We start from the raw sequence: 13,706 nt of genomic DNA on the forward strand, positions 1-13,706 counted from the left end.
CTCATCTTATTAAATAGATAAACATTAATTTTAATGAGGAATGCGATGAAATAAAAAAAGAAGACTTTTTTTCACGACGACTAATAATCTGGCTCCTAAAACAATTGAAATAAATAATCCACCTAATTTAATTGGTGTGCAATAAATCCAGTGTTTTAAGATGGAGGATCAATTTTTTCTTGAGGAAAAAGATTGTTTATTAAATTATAGAGTTGACCAAAACAGGTAAAAATAAAAATAGCTGAAATGAGGCGAGTTAATAAATCGTACTCGTTCTTCCTAGCTCAAGGATTTCGGATTTCTACGTCTCCGTCGAATCGAATCAATTCCTCTTTCGCAATCCAGATCCTAATTAATTCTGCACTCGATCACCCATGGCGGGGAAGGGGCGGCAGCACTACAGCAGCGCGCCGCGGCGCAAGACGGCGTCGTCCACGCTGGTGCTGTACGGGCTGATTTTGTTGTCATTGCTGATTGTGATTGTTTTGGCTTTCGGAATCCTTTCCAGCAGCAGCAATTCAAAGCATAAAGCGCATGACCTCAGCGTCATTGCTCACGATTCATTACACGCGTAATTCTACTCAATTCGCCAAACCTCAATTCTGATTTGTTTTTTTTATTCGAAGTTGCGATTTGATGATTTGTGCGATTTTGATTGTGTTTCAGACGTGGTGGCGATGAGGAGAGCAAGGATCAATGGGTTGAAGTTATTTCCTGGGAGCCGAGAGCATCAATTTTTCATCACTTCTTGGTGATTCTCTCTCTTATGTTTCGGAATCGAAAGTTTTAGCTTCTTATTTATTTAGATCCGTCGTTTATGTTAGGCATGCACTTGTTAATCCTGTAAATTCAAATCCGTATACTCTGCAGGTCTGATTTCATTGGTTTTAATTCCATGTTTTTTACTGTGTAGTTTACATTAGACAATGGAAGTAGGTTAGGTGTGATTAATGTTTGTGAGAGGAAAGTATAACTGGTTGCTATTAATTGTCTGACTGTTAGATCTTGAAATTGGTGTTTGAGGAAGATCCAGTTGGCATGGCCTATTAGAGATTTCATTCAGCACACAGATTACCTTTTGTATCTGTGAGGGAAGCTTGTTTGCTAAAACATTTTCATCCTTTTCTTGACAGTCAAAAGAGGAATGCGAATATCTAATTAGTATTGCTCAGCCTCATATGGAAAAGTCAACTGTTGTCGATTCTGAAACTGGAAAAAGCAGAGACAGCAGGTTTGCCTATTCTAATTCCTTTATTTTTATCAAATTGAACTCATTTATTACTTATTAGGCTGAGTTATTGTAGTATGATTAACCTTCTTTCTCACAGAACAGGCCTATGCCAATGTTATATCACAATGTTCTAATATGTTCTGCTATACATTGCTCTATGTTATTCAAATTGCTTTCTCTTAAAATCACATTGACTCTACTTGTCAAATCTACTAATACCAGATTGTATACCGTGCATAATTTCTTTGTTCTTCCTGTCTACTGAGTATATGAAATGGAAACAGCTTCAATAACTATTCAGAGAACCTACTAGAAAACCACCAAGATCTGGAATAAATATTGAAACCATTGACTTGATTTTTTTAAAAAACATGAAAGTTAGGAATCAAGCAGTGGATTGCAGATTCGCATCATGTCTTTACACTCTAGAAATATTATTCAAGTCATGTTCATTAACTAGTCTATCTGTTTACTGTGTATGTCTTACAATACTCAAATGCGCCTTCCACAAGATTACCTTTGGATAAACATTACCATGACTGACTTTCTGACACTTTCAATTCCATTTCTCACACTTTCTCACTCTGTTTTTACCTTAATTTCATGTGCATAACATAGTTGTGAGATCCTATGGAATCTTGTTGTATGTTCTTAGCTGCCTTGTGACATGTGAGATCCTTAAGCTGAGCTGATCTGATCTGCTCTTATGTAACCCAACCAGCTTTAATCCTATTTTACCTAGCCTCAAATTCTTGCCTTCTGTGTAAGCAATATTTTCCAGCCTTGCCTTTTTGGTGTACTCACCTCCAGTCTCCAAAGTACCAGTTCATTCTTCTAAGCCGACTAAAAACCAATAGGAATACTTGATCTTATTCTGATTTCCAAAAATTTCCAAAAGCATTAATAGTTTTCTTTCTAGCAATTAGGTACTTTTCTGATCCTTTCACAAATTCTGCATATCAATCTGATTATTCATCATATACTAATCATAGCTACATGCTTTTCACTTACCATGTCTTATGCACCACCAAGAAGGAAAATCTAACACATACTATTGTGTTCTTTCTTGATTTTCGTTTGAATCTTTGCAGAGTTCGTACAAGTTATGGAACATTTCTGACGAGAGGACGTGATAAAGTTGTTCAGAGAATCGAGAAAAGAATTGCTGATTTTACATTCCTCCCTGTAGGTATGCAATATGCATTGAAAAGTCCATGTGCTGAAATCAATTTAGAAATCTGGTCATTAGATTACAAGTAGTTCTATTTTGAATCATATTGGATCAGTGACACACTTCAGTGTCTTTCTCTGTCGCCAATACTTGTGAAAGGTAGTTCTATGTTGCAATCTGATTGCAGATTGCGCTATAAATTTCTTGCCACCATGCTAGATAAACTTCATATGGACTATTATGGCATTGGGAGCTAGGGAAACATTCTTAAAATCAATTTGAGTTATATTTTCATTCAACATTGCCAAATGCAGTTGTTTTTTAACTGTGGAGTGCCAAAACCTTTCTGTTGGTACAGATCGTAACCTAGTTTTCATAGGGAAACTTAAATGAATTTGTTTCTAGTATCATATGTATCTGCAATTAGAGAAGAAAGTAAATACTTTTTTCATTGGCAATTGTATTGCATCAAATTCTATGTTTAATCGTTTGCTTAAGTTATTATGTTGTTTTTGCCCCTGCATAAAAGATCTTATGTTGCTTGGGCCTTATTGTATTTAATTTACTGAATATACATGCTATGACTTTCTATAGATTCCCTGGGGCTTTAAAACAGATATCCCCTACATCACCTATGATATGTGGAAGTATTAATGTATCATCAGTCTCATTCCATGTATTGTTATTCACATTTTGGGCTTCGCATATATCATTGTTTTTAATCTGCAGAGCATGGTGAAGGCCTTCAAGTTCTTCATTATGAACCTGGGCAAAAGTATGAGCCTCACTACGACTATTTTCTTGATGAATATAACACTCAGAATGGTGGCCAACGGATTGCCACTGTTCTAATGTACTTGTAAGTGGCTTCTCTTTTTCAGCACTAAAGTATACATGCAAATTTTCCCTCTTCTGAATGTTTAATGTGAAATACAGATCAGATGTTGAAGAAGGAGGTGAAACTGTATTTCCCGCTGCAAAGGGAAATTTTAGCTCGGTACCCTATTGGAATGAGCTATCTGAATGTGGGAAAGGAGGACTTTCAGTTAGACCAAAAATGGGCGATGCGCTACTTTTCTGGAGCATGAAGCCGGATGCAACTTTGGATTCATCAAGTTTGCACGGTTAGTTGTGGTTCAGACAAGTAGTTTAAGTGTTCACTTAAGTATATTGATCTTTTCGATATATCCCCAGGCAGTTATCTTCTCTTCTATGATGCATTATGTATTTAATGGAGTAATAAAAAAACATGCTTCTGGTCTTCTTCAGCTGGCTGTCCTGTTATAAAAGGGAACAAGTGGTCTTCAACAAAATGGATTCGTGTTCATGAATACAAGGCCTGATTCAACGCATCATCATGCAACTGGTGACTGGTGGTGAGCTTCAATATTTGGATGTTTTGTTAATGTGCCATTTTATGTCAATAGCAACAAAATAGAACTAATGTGTCATGCTGAGTTTCAACTTTGGATATGCAAGATGGTTCTTGCAGTTGGCCAAATGAGTAATAGATGCAGATGAAAGTTTTTTTTTTTATGGTTATACTAGTTTTTAACTTATAAATAGGTATGTATCCATGTTAACTTTAGCTTAGTCGCACTTAAGAGAGAAAATTAACATTTCAGCAAGTCATGACCATAGGATGTTTTTTCACATGTTGATTGGTTGCGGGTGGACTTTAATCAGGTTTTTCTGGTTCATTTTGTTGCGGACTAGGTATCCATGAGGTCTAGCCAGTACAGGTTGAAATCCTATTTAATCGGTCTGAATTTTCTAATAAACAAGTACTACTTCGGTTTTGTGTTCTTGATTTTACAGTTGCAAGTTATTGTTTTTTTAAGATGTTAACCAGAAAATGACTTTCATTTACTGTGTAATGTTTCTTTTGTGTACATATGATGTTACTCCAATCACATGAAAACTATTATCACCATGGTTAATAGTTCATTTTGAGTGAAGTGGTGATAATCCATTTGATTTTGTTGGCAGGGTCAACGATGAGGTTTCAACACTGCGTCTTCTTTGGGAGACAATTTGGCATTTATGCTGTTGTTATACTTTAATTTATTTTACACAGCTAACCTTTTTTTTTTTTTTTTCTGGGAACACCATAATACATTTGTATAAGGACTACGTTGTAACAACTTTTTATATGGATTTGTGCATTTATGATTTAACAACTCTCGATGGTTTATTCTCTTCTCTTTAACAGCTGACTGACTATAAAGGAAATCATCAGAAAACAGAACTCGAAGTCATATACTCCTGGCACCCTTCAGTTACTATGACGACATGAAGTTTATTTTATAACTTTAGAGCATCTCCAATGGTCGGCTAGCGACCGGCTAGCCGATTCTTCGCGCTGGCCGATCGGCTAGCCGAACCATTGGAGGCGGCCAGCGCGAAATCGGCAAGCGGACCGGCGTGGGCTGGTCGATGCACTGGCCGATCGGGTAGCCGCTATTGTAGCGGCCCGATCGGCCAGTGCCGATTTTTTGTTTTTTGTTTTTTTTTTTTTAAAAAACCTATATAAACGCGATTTTCGTTTCATTTTCATTTGCACCACTTGTTTTAACGAGTTTTCTCTCTCTCTAACTTTCTGTACAAGAGCATCATCGAGCGATGGATCACAACAACGAGTCCAGTCCAGCGACGAGTGGATCTCAGACTCCCACGGTACCTATGGGATCTGGATGGGGGCAGATGGGCCCGGGGTTTAACATCCCTTGGAATCAGATGATGGGGATGATGGCCGGTGCGCGGGGGGGGGGGGGGGGGGGGTGCTGGGGGGGAACCAGTGATGTGGATCCATGTATTTTGTGATCCATTTCCCAAGGATTACCCATTTAATGATGCTTGATCTAACTATTTTTGTGAGATTGATTTTCAATTTATCAACACAAGACAAAAGATAATAAAGATCCAACCAACAAAAATTGAATCTAAACAAGAATGGATGGAAGATTAGGAATGTAAAGCATGTGTATAAAGATGAGATAAGAGAGCTACAATCATAGGACCTTAACCAAAAAGATGGAGACAACCCTAGGCAACTTTCATTAGCTCTATCACCCCTTGGCTCCACTACTCAATGGATACACTCCATTGATGCATACCTCTACTTGAATCAATCAAAGATGGAAACAAGCAACCTTCAAGGAAGGAATTCGATACATTCCTCAAAGAGGAAAAACTCACAAAGGAGATATCTTAATCACAATCTTATCTAGAATGAAAAATGACATCAAGAGATATTTATACTATGGGTCCAAAAATAGAAAGTTGGCCTACAAAATCTAAAAATCGGCATAATCGCCCGGTCGGGCTTTTTTCACATGCCAAAATGCCCCGCCCGGGCGTTTTCCCTGTCCCCGGGCGTTTTGCACGGTAAAAAAGGCCCGGCTGGGCGTTTTTCCTGAAGTTCCCGGCCTTCTCTGCGCGACTTCCGTAAAACCGCCATAACTCCCTCATTCGGACTCCGATTGGGATGAGCAAGATACCCACGCGAAGCCGTTTCCAAGACGAAGAAAATGGTGGCAGTTTCATAGCTTTCGGATAGCATCTCGATAGGACGGTTTTCGGTTGAATCCAGCTGTAGCTGAAATCCTTGACGCACAGCCTCCATGATCGTATCATCCTCCCCTTCTTGGAAAGGATTTTTCCTCAAATCCAAGCCTTCTCTATTCCTCGCACCCTCGGGAGGCCCTCTAGCTTTATTGGATCCTTGGCATGTCTTCTCTTTCATCCTTGGGCCCCAATCAACCCATGGTTCACGCCGAAGGGAGGACCCTTGACGTCGAGCACCCGTGGTCATATCAACCAGGGGGTATGCCGGCGGGGGGCAGGGGAATGCCCCAGATGCAGCAGCAGATGATGTTGCAGCAGATGATGGGATGATATGGCAGGGCGGGATGCAGGGGGGGAATGCAGCACGGTATGCATCCCGGGATGCAGGGGGGTGCAGGGGTCACCGGGAGGGGACACGGTATATCGTCCCTCGCTTGATTTTTTGACGGCTTCGTCTCACACGTCGACCCCAGTGGAGACGCAGTTCACTGGCGATGACCTTCTGTCATTGCATGATATGTGGATCGATCTCGGGGATCCGGATACTCCCGTTCCAGCGAGGCGGGCCGCGCCGAAGAAGAAGACGAGGGGGAAGGCCAAGGCGGTCGGCGAGTCATCGCAGCCCGCTGTTGACGACACCCCTGGCCGGAGGAAGTGGACGGAGGATGAGTACGCCGGGGTGGCCAGGGGGTGGTTGGAGGTGTGCGACGATCCGCTAGTTGCGAACAACCAGCGGGTCGTCAACATGTGGGCGAAGATCAGAGCTGCCTATAGGAGGCACTGCCCGCATGGGAAGGAATTCAGCGGGGAGGAGGTCCGGAAGGGGTGGGAGCGCACCAGGGCCGCGGTGGACCGTTTTGCGAATTTGTACGCCAATGCCCTCCGTCAGCTCAGTAGTGGGCAGAATGAGGACGACACCCGGAGGATAGCCGAGAGTCAGTTCCCCTTGGCGGGGAAGTATAAGGAGTTCACCTTCTGGGAGTGCTTCTTGTTGCTAAAGGACTTCGAGAAGTTCCGGGCGGGGTGCGACGCTGGGTGGCCGAAGAAGCAGAGACTGAACTATAGTGGCGACTACAGCGGCAGCAGCGGCGGATCCCACGACCTCCCCTCGGATGCTGAGGAGTTTCCATCCCCTCCTTCATTTGCTGGTCGCCCCCGCCCGGTTCGCAACGGGCTGCGAGGGGCGGATCCCCCCTATCGCCCCGCGAGGTCCAGTCCTCCACCCTCCCACCCGCCCCACTCGAGTACACTCTTCATTCGCGTAACCATACGCGGGATCAGATGTACAAGGTCTTCCAAGATTGGAGGACCGCCACTAACCCCACGGAGAAGATGTTTCTTCACTCGATGCTCGAGAGCATGCGGGTTGATTTGGAAATCGCGAGGCACGGCTAGCGGGTTCCGACGTGGGCTCAGATATCACGGGTGGCGGCAACGGCAGCGGCAGCGGCGGCGGCGACGGCGAGGACGCCGATGAGGAGTAGAGAGTGGCGGGGCTCGTGTGTGGAAGCCCTTTTTTTAAAAAAAAAAAATCATGTACTTTTTTTTTCTTAAATCTTTGTACTTTTTTTTAATGGAATGGATTAATTTTCCCGTATATGTCTCGTAAATTTAATTTCGTATTTTAATCGTAATTTTAATTCCGTAAATGTAGTATATTTTGAATTATTTTTATTGCGGCTGGCCTAAATCTGATGTGGCATGTAGATTTTTTAGTGTTGCTGACGTGGCAGGGGAGAGAATGGCTAGCCTATTGCTGACCTATGTACCATTGGAGATGCTCTTAGATGTCTTAACATATAGTAAAAGGCGAGTTTTGGTGAAGCTTTTTAGGCATTTTAAAAGCTACGTTTACCTATGAATTGAAAAATATCACTAGCCATAATTTTAAAAAAGAGTGAAGCTAAATGGTCACATTATGGCCAACCACACAAGGTTAAATTAGTAAATTTAAGTATACATTAATAAATATAATATTAGTTATAGTTTGTGGATGACTTAAAATTACTTATATATCCTTTGCCTTATTTTTATTTATTTATTCTCATCTCAAATTTTCAGACGGGGAGGGAATATGTATACTATTTCAAATTTCAATATTTTAAATAAAGTTGCATTAATAACTACTCCACTTCCTATTTAATAGCCCTCTAATTGGAATTTGAATCAAAGCAAACACTAATTAATTGAGTTCTATTTAAATTTCCAATCGATTAATATATTGTTTACTATACTACAAAATTAAATTATATATTAACAAAATATATTTATAAATTTGAAACATATAATACTGAATCTTAGTTAGCATGAAGTGTAATTTTTTAAATGAAAAGTTAAAAATAAGTGTATTAGTAACTCAATTAGAGAAAATTAATCTGCTACTTTTTTTTATTATTATAAGTTTTAAATGTAGTTGAACAATTAGATGAATTTTAGATTCAAATGAACAACTAAATAGTTACTACCTCTGTCCCTGAAAATTTGATACATATTACCATTTCGGTCCGTCCCTGAAAATTTGATACACTTCACTTTTACCATTTTTGGTAGTGGACCCCATATTCCACTAACTCATTCCTACTCACATTTTATTATAAAACTAATACTTTAAAAGTAGGATCCACATCCCACCAACTTTTTCAACTCACTTTCCATTACATTTCTTAAAACCCGTGTCGGGTCAAAGTGTAGGAAAATTTGGAGGACGGAGGTAGTACTTCTTATAATCGAGTGAATTTTTAAATAGTGGAATTGTTGGATTTGATAATTGAATAATACCAATAAAAATCTCAAGTGTATCAATTTAAACGATTACTACCTTTTATATACTACAGTACTATGTTTAGATGTAATTGGGCAAGGTGAATTTTAGATTCAAGTGAACAATTCAAGTGAATCTAAGCACTATTGAATTGTTCAATGGATTCTAAGTTCATTTGAATTATTTAATTACATCTTACAGTCGAGTGGATCTAAACAATAGAATTGTTCGATTTTATCTAAAATTCAATTAAATTGAGTAGTATCAGTAATTCAATTAAATCGATTACTTTTTATATACTACTATGTTTAGATGTGGTTGGGCAATGAAGGTGAGTTTTAGGTTCAAATGAACAATTCAAGTGGATCTAAGCACAATTGAATTTTTGAATGAATTATTTAGTTACATGTTATAATAAAGTGAATCTAAACAGAATCTAAACAGTAGAATTGTTCGATTTAATCTAAGATTCAATTAAATCGAGTAGTAACAGTAAAAAAAACATAAGTGAATCAATTTAATCAATTACCTTTTATATACTATGTTTAGATGTAATTATGCAATAAAGGTGAATTTTAGATTTAGATGAACAATTCAACTGAAACTGGGCACTATTTAATTGTTCAATTGGTTTTAAGTTCAGTTAAATTATTTAGACACATCTTATACGATTAAATCTAAATAGTAGAATTGTTCGATTTGGTTTTTGATTCAATTGAATTGAGTAGTATCAGTGTATCAATTAAATACCTTTTATATACTATGTTTAGATGTAATTGGGAATAAAGGTAAATTTTAAATTCAAATGAATTAAGTAGTATATGTAACAAATCTAAAGTGTATTATTTTAATTGATTACCTTCTATATGGAGTAGTACTATGTTTAGATGCAATTGGCCAAAGGTGAATTTCAAATTCAAACGAAGAATCCAAGTGAATATAAGCACTACTGAATTGTTCAATTGATTCTAAATTCAATTGAATTATTTAGTTACATCTTTTAATCGGGTGAATTTAAACAATCGAATTGTTCAATTTGTTCTAAGATTCGATTGAATTAAGTAGTGGCGTATTAGTAAAGTCTCAAGTTGTCAAGTGTATCAATTTAATCGATTATTTTTTTTATATAGCATGTTTAGATATAATTGAACAATAAATATGATTTTCAAATTCAAGTAAATCTATGCACTATTAAATTGTTCAATCGATTATAAGTTCAACTGAATTGTTCATGTGAATATAACTTCAATTATATTGTTTAATTTAATAACTCAATTGAATCAAACACCAAATTAATATAATAGTATTAAATTAGATAATCGGATTCGATACTTTTAAATTTTGATATAAGTTCAACTGAATTGTTCATGTGAATATAACTTCAATTATATTGTTTAATTTAATAACTCAATTGAATCAAACACCAAATTAATATAATAGTATTAAATTAGATAATCGGATTCGATACTTTTAAATTTTGACTAGATTTTTAGATTAAACTTAATTTATTCAGGGATTATTTGTTGCTTAATTATTCTTATATCTATTTTTAATTAATATTATGTTGTATTCCACATTTTTCTTAATTTAGTTGAAATAAATAAAATTAAATATAAAATCCAAATAAAATTAAATATAATTAATAAAATTATATATAAAATTGAAATATTTTGACATTTTCTAAACCCAAACGTAGAGAAATCATATTTTCGGGATTCATTTTCTTTGGAGTAATTTTTCATGGCAACTTTACTTTTAGTCAAACAAACATGTATATCAAATTATCAATTTAATCTATTACATTTTGCATTCATTTTTAGATTAATTGGACAGGTAAGGTGAATTTAAATTCAACTAAACAAATCAACTGAGAATCAGATTTTATTGTTAAAATTTGCGATGGAGTTACTGATTTTATTTACTTAAAATTGTGGATGATAGATAGGATGCTTCTTTGATTGCAAGATTTCAATTAATTGTCTACAACATCTACATTTAAATTCCCACTCCTTTTTCGTTCATTTATTGGTCCATTTATCAATACAAGCATGCTGCTTCCACTAGTTGTATAATGTACATTTAAATTCCTGCTCCTTTTTCGTTCATTTATTTGTCCATTCAATTAGGAAGATAACTTTTGCATTCTAACCTTTAATTGCATAATTGGACTTGCACTCCAATTGTCCCTTATTATTCATTCATGGGAGAAGGGATGACCCTGATGGAACACTTTAGAGATCAACAAAGGGCAGTAGCAATGAGTAGAGCAAGAAATACTAATAAACTCCTTCTGACATTTTATCAACTCACACACTGTGCTCATGTCAATATAAATTTCTACTTTATCTTACAATGAATCTAACCAAAAACAATAACAAAAATTTACAGAACATCAAAAATACCTTCATAGAAAACCAAAAATATCCACACTGGAGTCTTTCCCATCGCCGCTATATCGATTGTGAACTTCAGTCAAAATATCAAAATTACGTAGACTCTTTCTCGAGAACTTCTCCACTTATTCAAATTTTGTCTAAAACATGTAAATCGGGGCTTTTTTGCCTCTAAACCTATTCAAATTTTATCCAAGAAAATGTAAATGTGTGACTGAGAATTGCTGCACATATTCTTTTTCAATCTTATTCTCGTCGATTTGCAAAATGGGGACTTTTTTTTGCATATTTATGTGGAGATGGGTGAGGGTTCCAGATATGGGAGAGAGAAACTAAAAATGGGTGAGGGTTCCAGATATTTTCAGTCTCAAAGTCTCGCTGCTGCATCAATTTTTATTTTTTTTCATATTTTTGTGGAGATGAGAGAGAAAGGCTCTAGACATGGGGGAGAGAATGCTGAACATGATAGAAGAGAGAGAGAGAGAGTAGTGACGACACAAAATGTCATGGCTCCAAATATGAGAGAGAAACTAATACCAGCTGGGATATGAAAAGAAGAAGAGCAAAGAGCCCAATATGAAAAGGATATAAAAGTAAAATCAGTTACTGACTAAACCGAAAATTTTAAATAAATCGATTTTTTTACTATAAAACCAGTTTATAGCTGACCATAATGTGGCCACATAATGCTATCGGAGGCTAATCATGCATATAAATGGAAGTAAATGTCATCAATGTTATCTGTACGTTATTATCTATAGTGCCGAAGATAACGGTTGCTAACGTTATAAATTAGTAATGATTATTGGTTAATGAGTACATGATAGTTAATACAATGTTTAGGCGACGGTTATGATTCTATTCTACATGTTAATTAGCACCAATCTAGCGCTATATTTTAACTAGTGACACACCCGGATTATATACGGATAGATTTAATTCATCATAGTAAATTTATATTTGAAATTAATTACTACTTAAAAGTCAGATACAACTATATTATATGAGGGTTAAAAATCACAAACATGCAAACAATTTAAATGTACAATCCCAAAGCATAAAATTAAACTACTTTTAAATCAAACAAGGGCATACACTTATATTTATAAAATTATTCAAAGTTTCCAATAATCACTTTTTTTATCTAGGTATACCATAAAACAACTATCACAATTTTATATTGTATTAATAGACAACATAAACCTTTCAATATCATTCACATCAAAAAGTTAATATACAAATAATCATTAATACTAAAGAGTCTAAATTAAAAAATATATACGTAGAATAGCTAAGTATGCATGACATAAATAAGTTTATATGATGACAATAAAATATTAGCAGTTCATATGTTTTGAAAAACTTTTTTATAAGCAATATCGATAGTGCAATCACATGTACCACTAACCACGCATATATAAATTAAACTTTTTAAAACATCACATAATCTTTTTCACGTTTTGAAAAAAAAATGTTGCTTGCAATAATGATGCAGGAAAATAATTTATATTTTTTAAAATTATTTAAAAATTTTGCCCAAGATTCATAAGTATTTAAAATCTCTCCCAAAACTTATAAATATTCAAATTAAGGCTAAAACTCGTCTTTTATATATGTATAGATAGATATTCATGGCAGTTACTATAAATATTTAAATTATTGAGAATACTATCCAAAATTTATAAATACTCACAATATAGTATAAAGCTCATAAATATTCAAAATTTAGTTCAAAATTAATAATTATTTAAAATCATGCCCAAAACTCGACTTTTATATATGTATAGATAGATATATGAGTACATTAATTTTTGCCATGTGAGTACGTATAACATATGACTACGCTATTTTTTTCCCATTCTCCACTTTAAATAGCAACAATATTGCGCTATATTTAATAGACAAATTAGTTACAATCTATCCCTGTAATTATGGAAGACAAATTTGTGTTTGTTTAAAATTTGCAAACAAAATACTCTTCTTTGGAGTCTTTGATAGAGATGAATCAGTTAAAATTTATCCTTATAATTATGGAATTCAAATTAGTGTTAGGTTTTGAATTTACAAACAAAATACTACTATCCTTTAAAATTTGATAACAAATTATAAGATCGTTTTTGTGGATTCATTAAAAATTTGAAAATTATGTCAAAATGATAACATATTTTTGGGATAATATCAATAATAGAAAAATATAACTATTAAAGTACAAACATATGACTAAAATATAATTATAATACCATGTAAGAAAATATAATAATATCTCTTCTTCTTATTATACTATAATTAACTTCCGAAATTAATTGGGAATTAACTCCGCTCCATACTCCTACTCTAATTAAAATTCCATAACTTTTGAATTTTTTAACACAAAACTTATAATCAACTTTAAGAATTGATTGAGAATTAACTCCATAAATATGTTTAAATGAATTTTCAAATTTTACTAATTAAAAATTGATAATAATGTTTATTTCTGTTTCTAACGCTATTTCTTAATTGAATTCAGTTACTATATATAATGGACGCCTGTTATGTAAATGAGTGATGCTAATTTGCAGATTGAATGTTAAAATTGCTTCG

The 13,706-nt window shown here is 35.2% G+C and overlaps 1 protein-coding gene across 1 annotated transcript; it reads left to right on the forward strand.

Moving 5' to 3' along the window:
- The first annotated feature begins 263 nt into the window (after positions 1-263).
- LOC125211050 (putative prolyl 4-hydroxylase 10) lies at positions 264-4,582 on the forward strand. Its single transcript, XM_048110730.2, has 8 exons — positions 264-571; positions 667-751; positions 1,134-1,231; positions 2,323-2,420; positions 3,132-3,261; positions 3,339-3,526; positions 3,672-3,778; positions 4,392-4,582. Exons 1-7 carry the CDS (start codon positions 375-377, stop codon positions 3,743-3,745), a joined length of 870 nt encoding a protein of 289 aa, XP_047966687.1. The 5' UTR covers positions 264-374; the 3' UTR covers positions 3,746-3,778; positions 4,392-4,582.
- Positions 4,583-13,706: the final 9,124 nt, after the last annotated feature.

The sequence above is a fragment of the Salvia hispanica genome, chromosome 3 (genome assembly GCF_029641045.1).
Source record: "Salvia hispanica isolate PSC_SH4W2 chromosome 3, Shi_PSC_v1, whole genome shotgun sequence".
Taxonomy (NCBI): domain Eukaryota; kingdom Viridiplantae; phylum Streptophyta; class Magnoliopsida; order Lamiales; family Lamiaceae; genus Salvia; species Salvia hispanica.

Excerpts from the sequence above, each read along its gene's own strand:
- LOC125211050 (XM_048110730.2), top strand. The coding sequence starts at position 375 with ATGGCGGGGAAGGGGCGGCAGCACTACAGCAGCGCGCCGCGGCGCAAG. Across the intron at positions 752-1,133 it reads CAATTTTTCATCACTTCTTG|TCAAAAGAGGAATGCGAATA; the intron begins GTGATTCTCTCT and ends TTTTCTTGACAG. Across the intron at positions 3,527-3,671 it reads GGATTCATCAAGTTTGCACG|CTGGCTGTCCTGTTATAAAA; the intron begins GTTAGTTGTGGT and ends GGTCTTCTTCAG.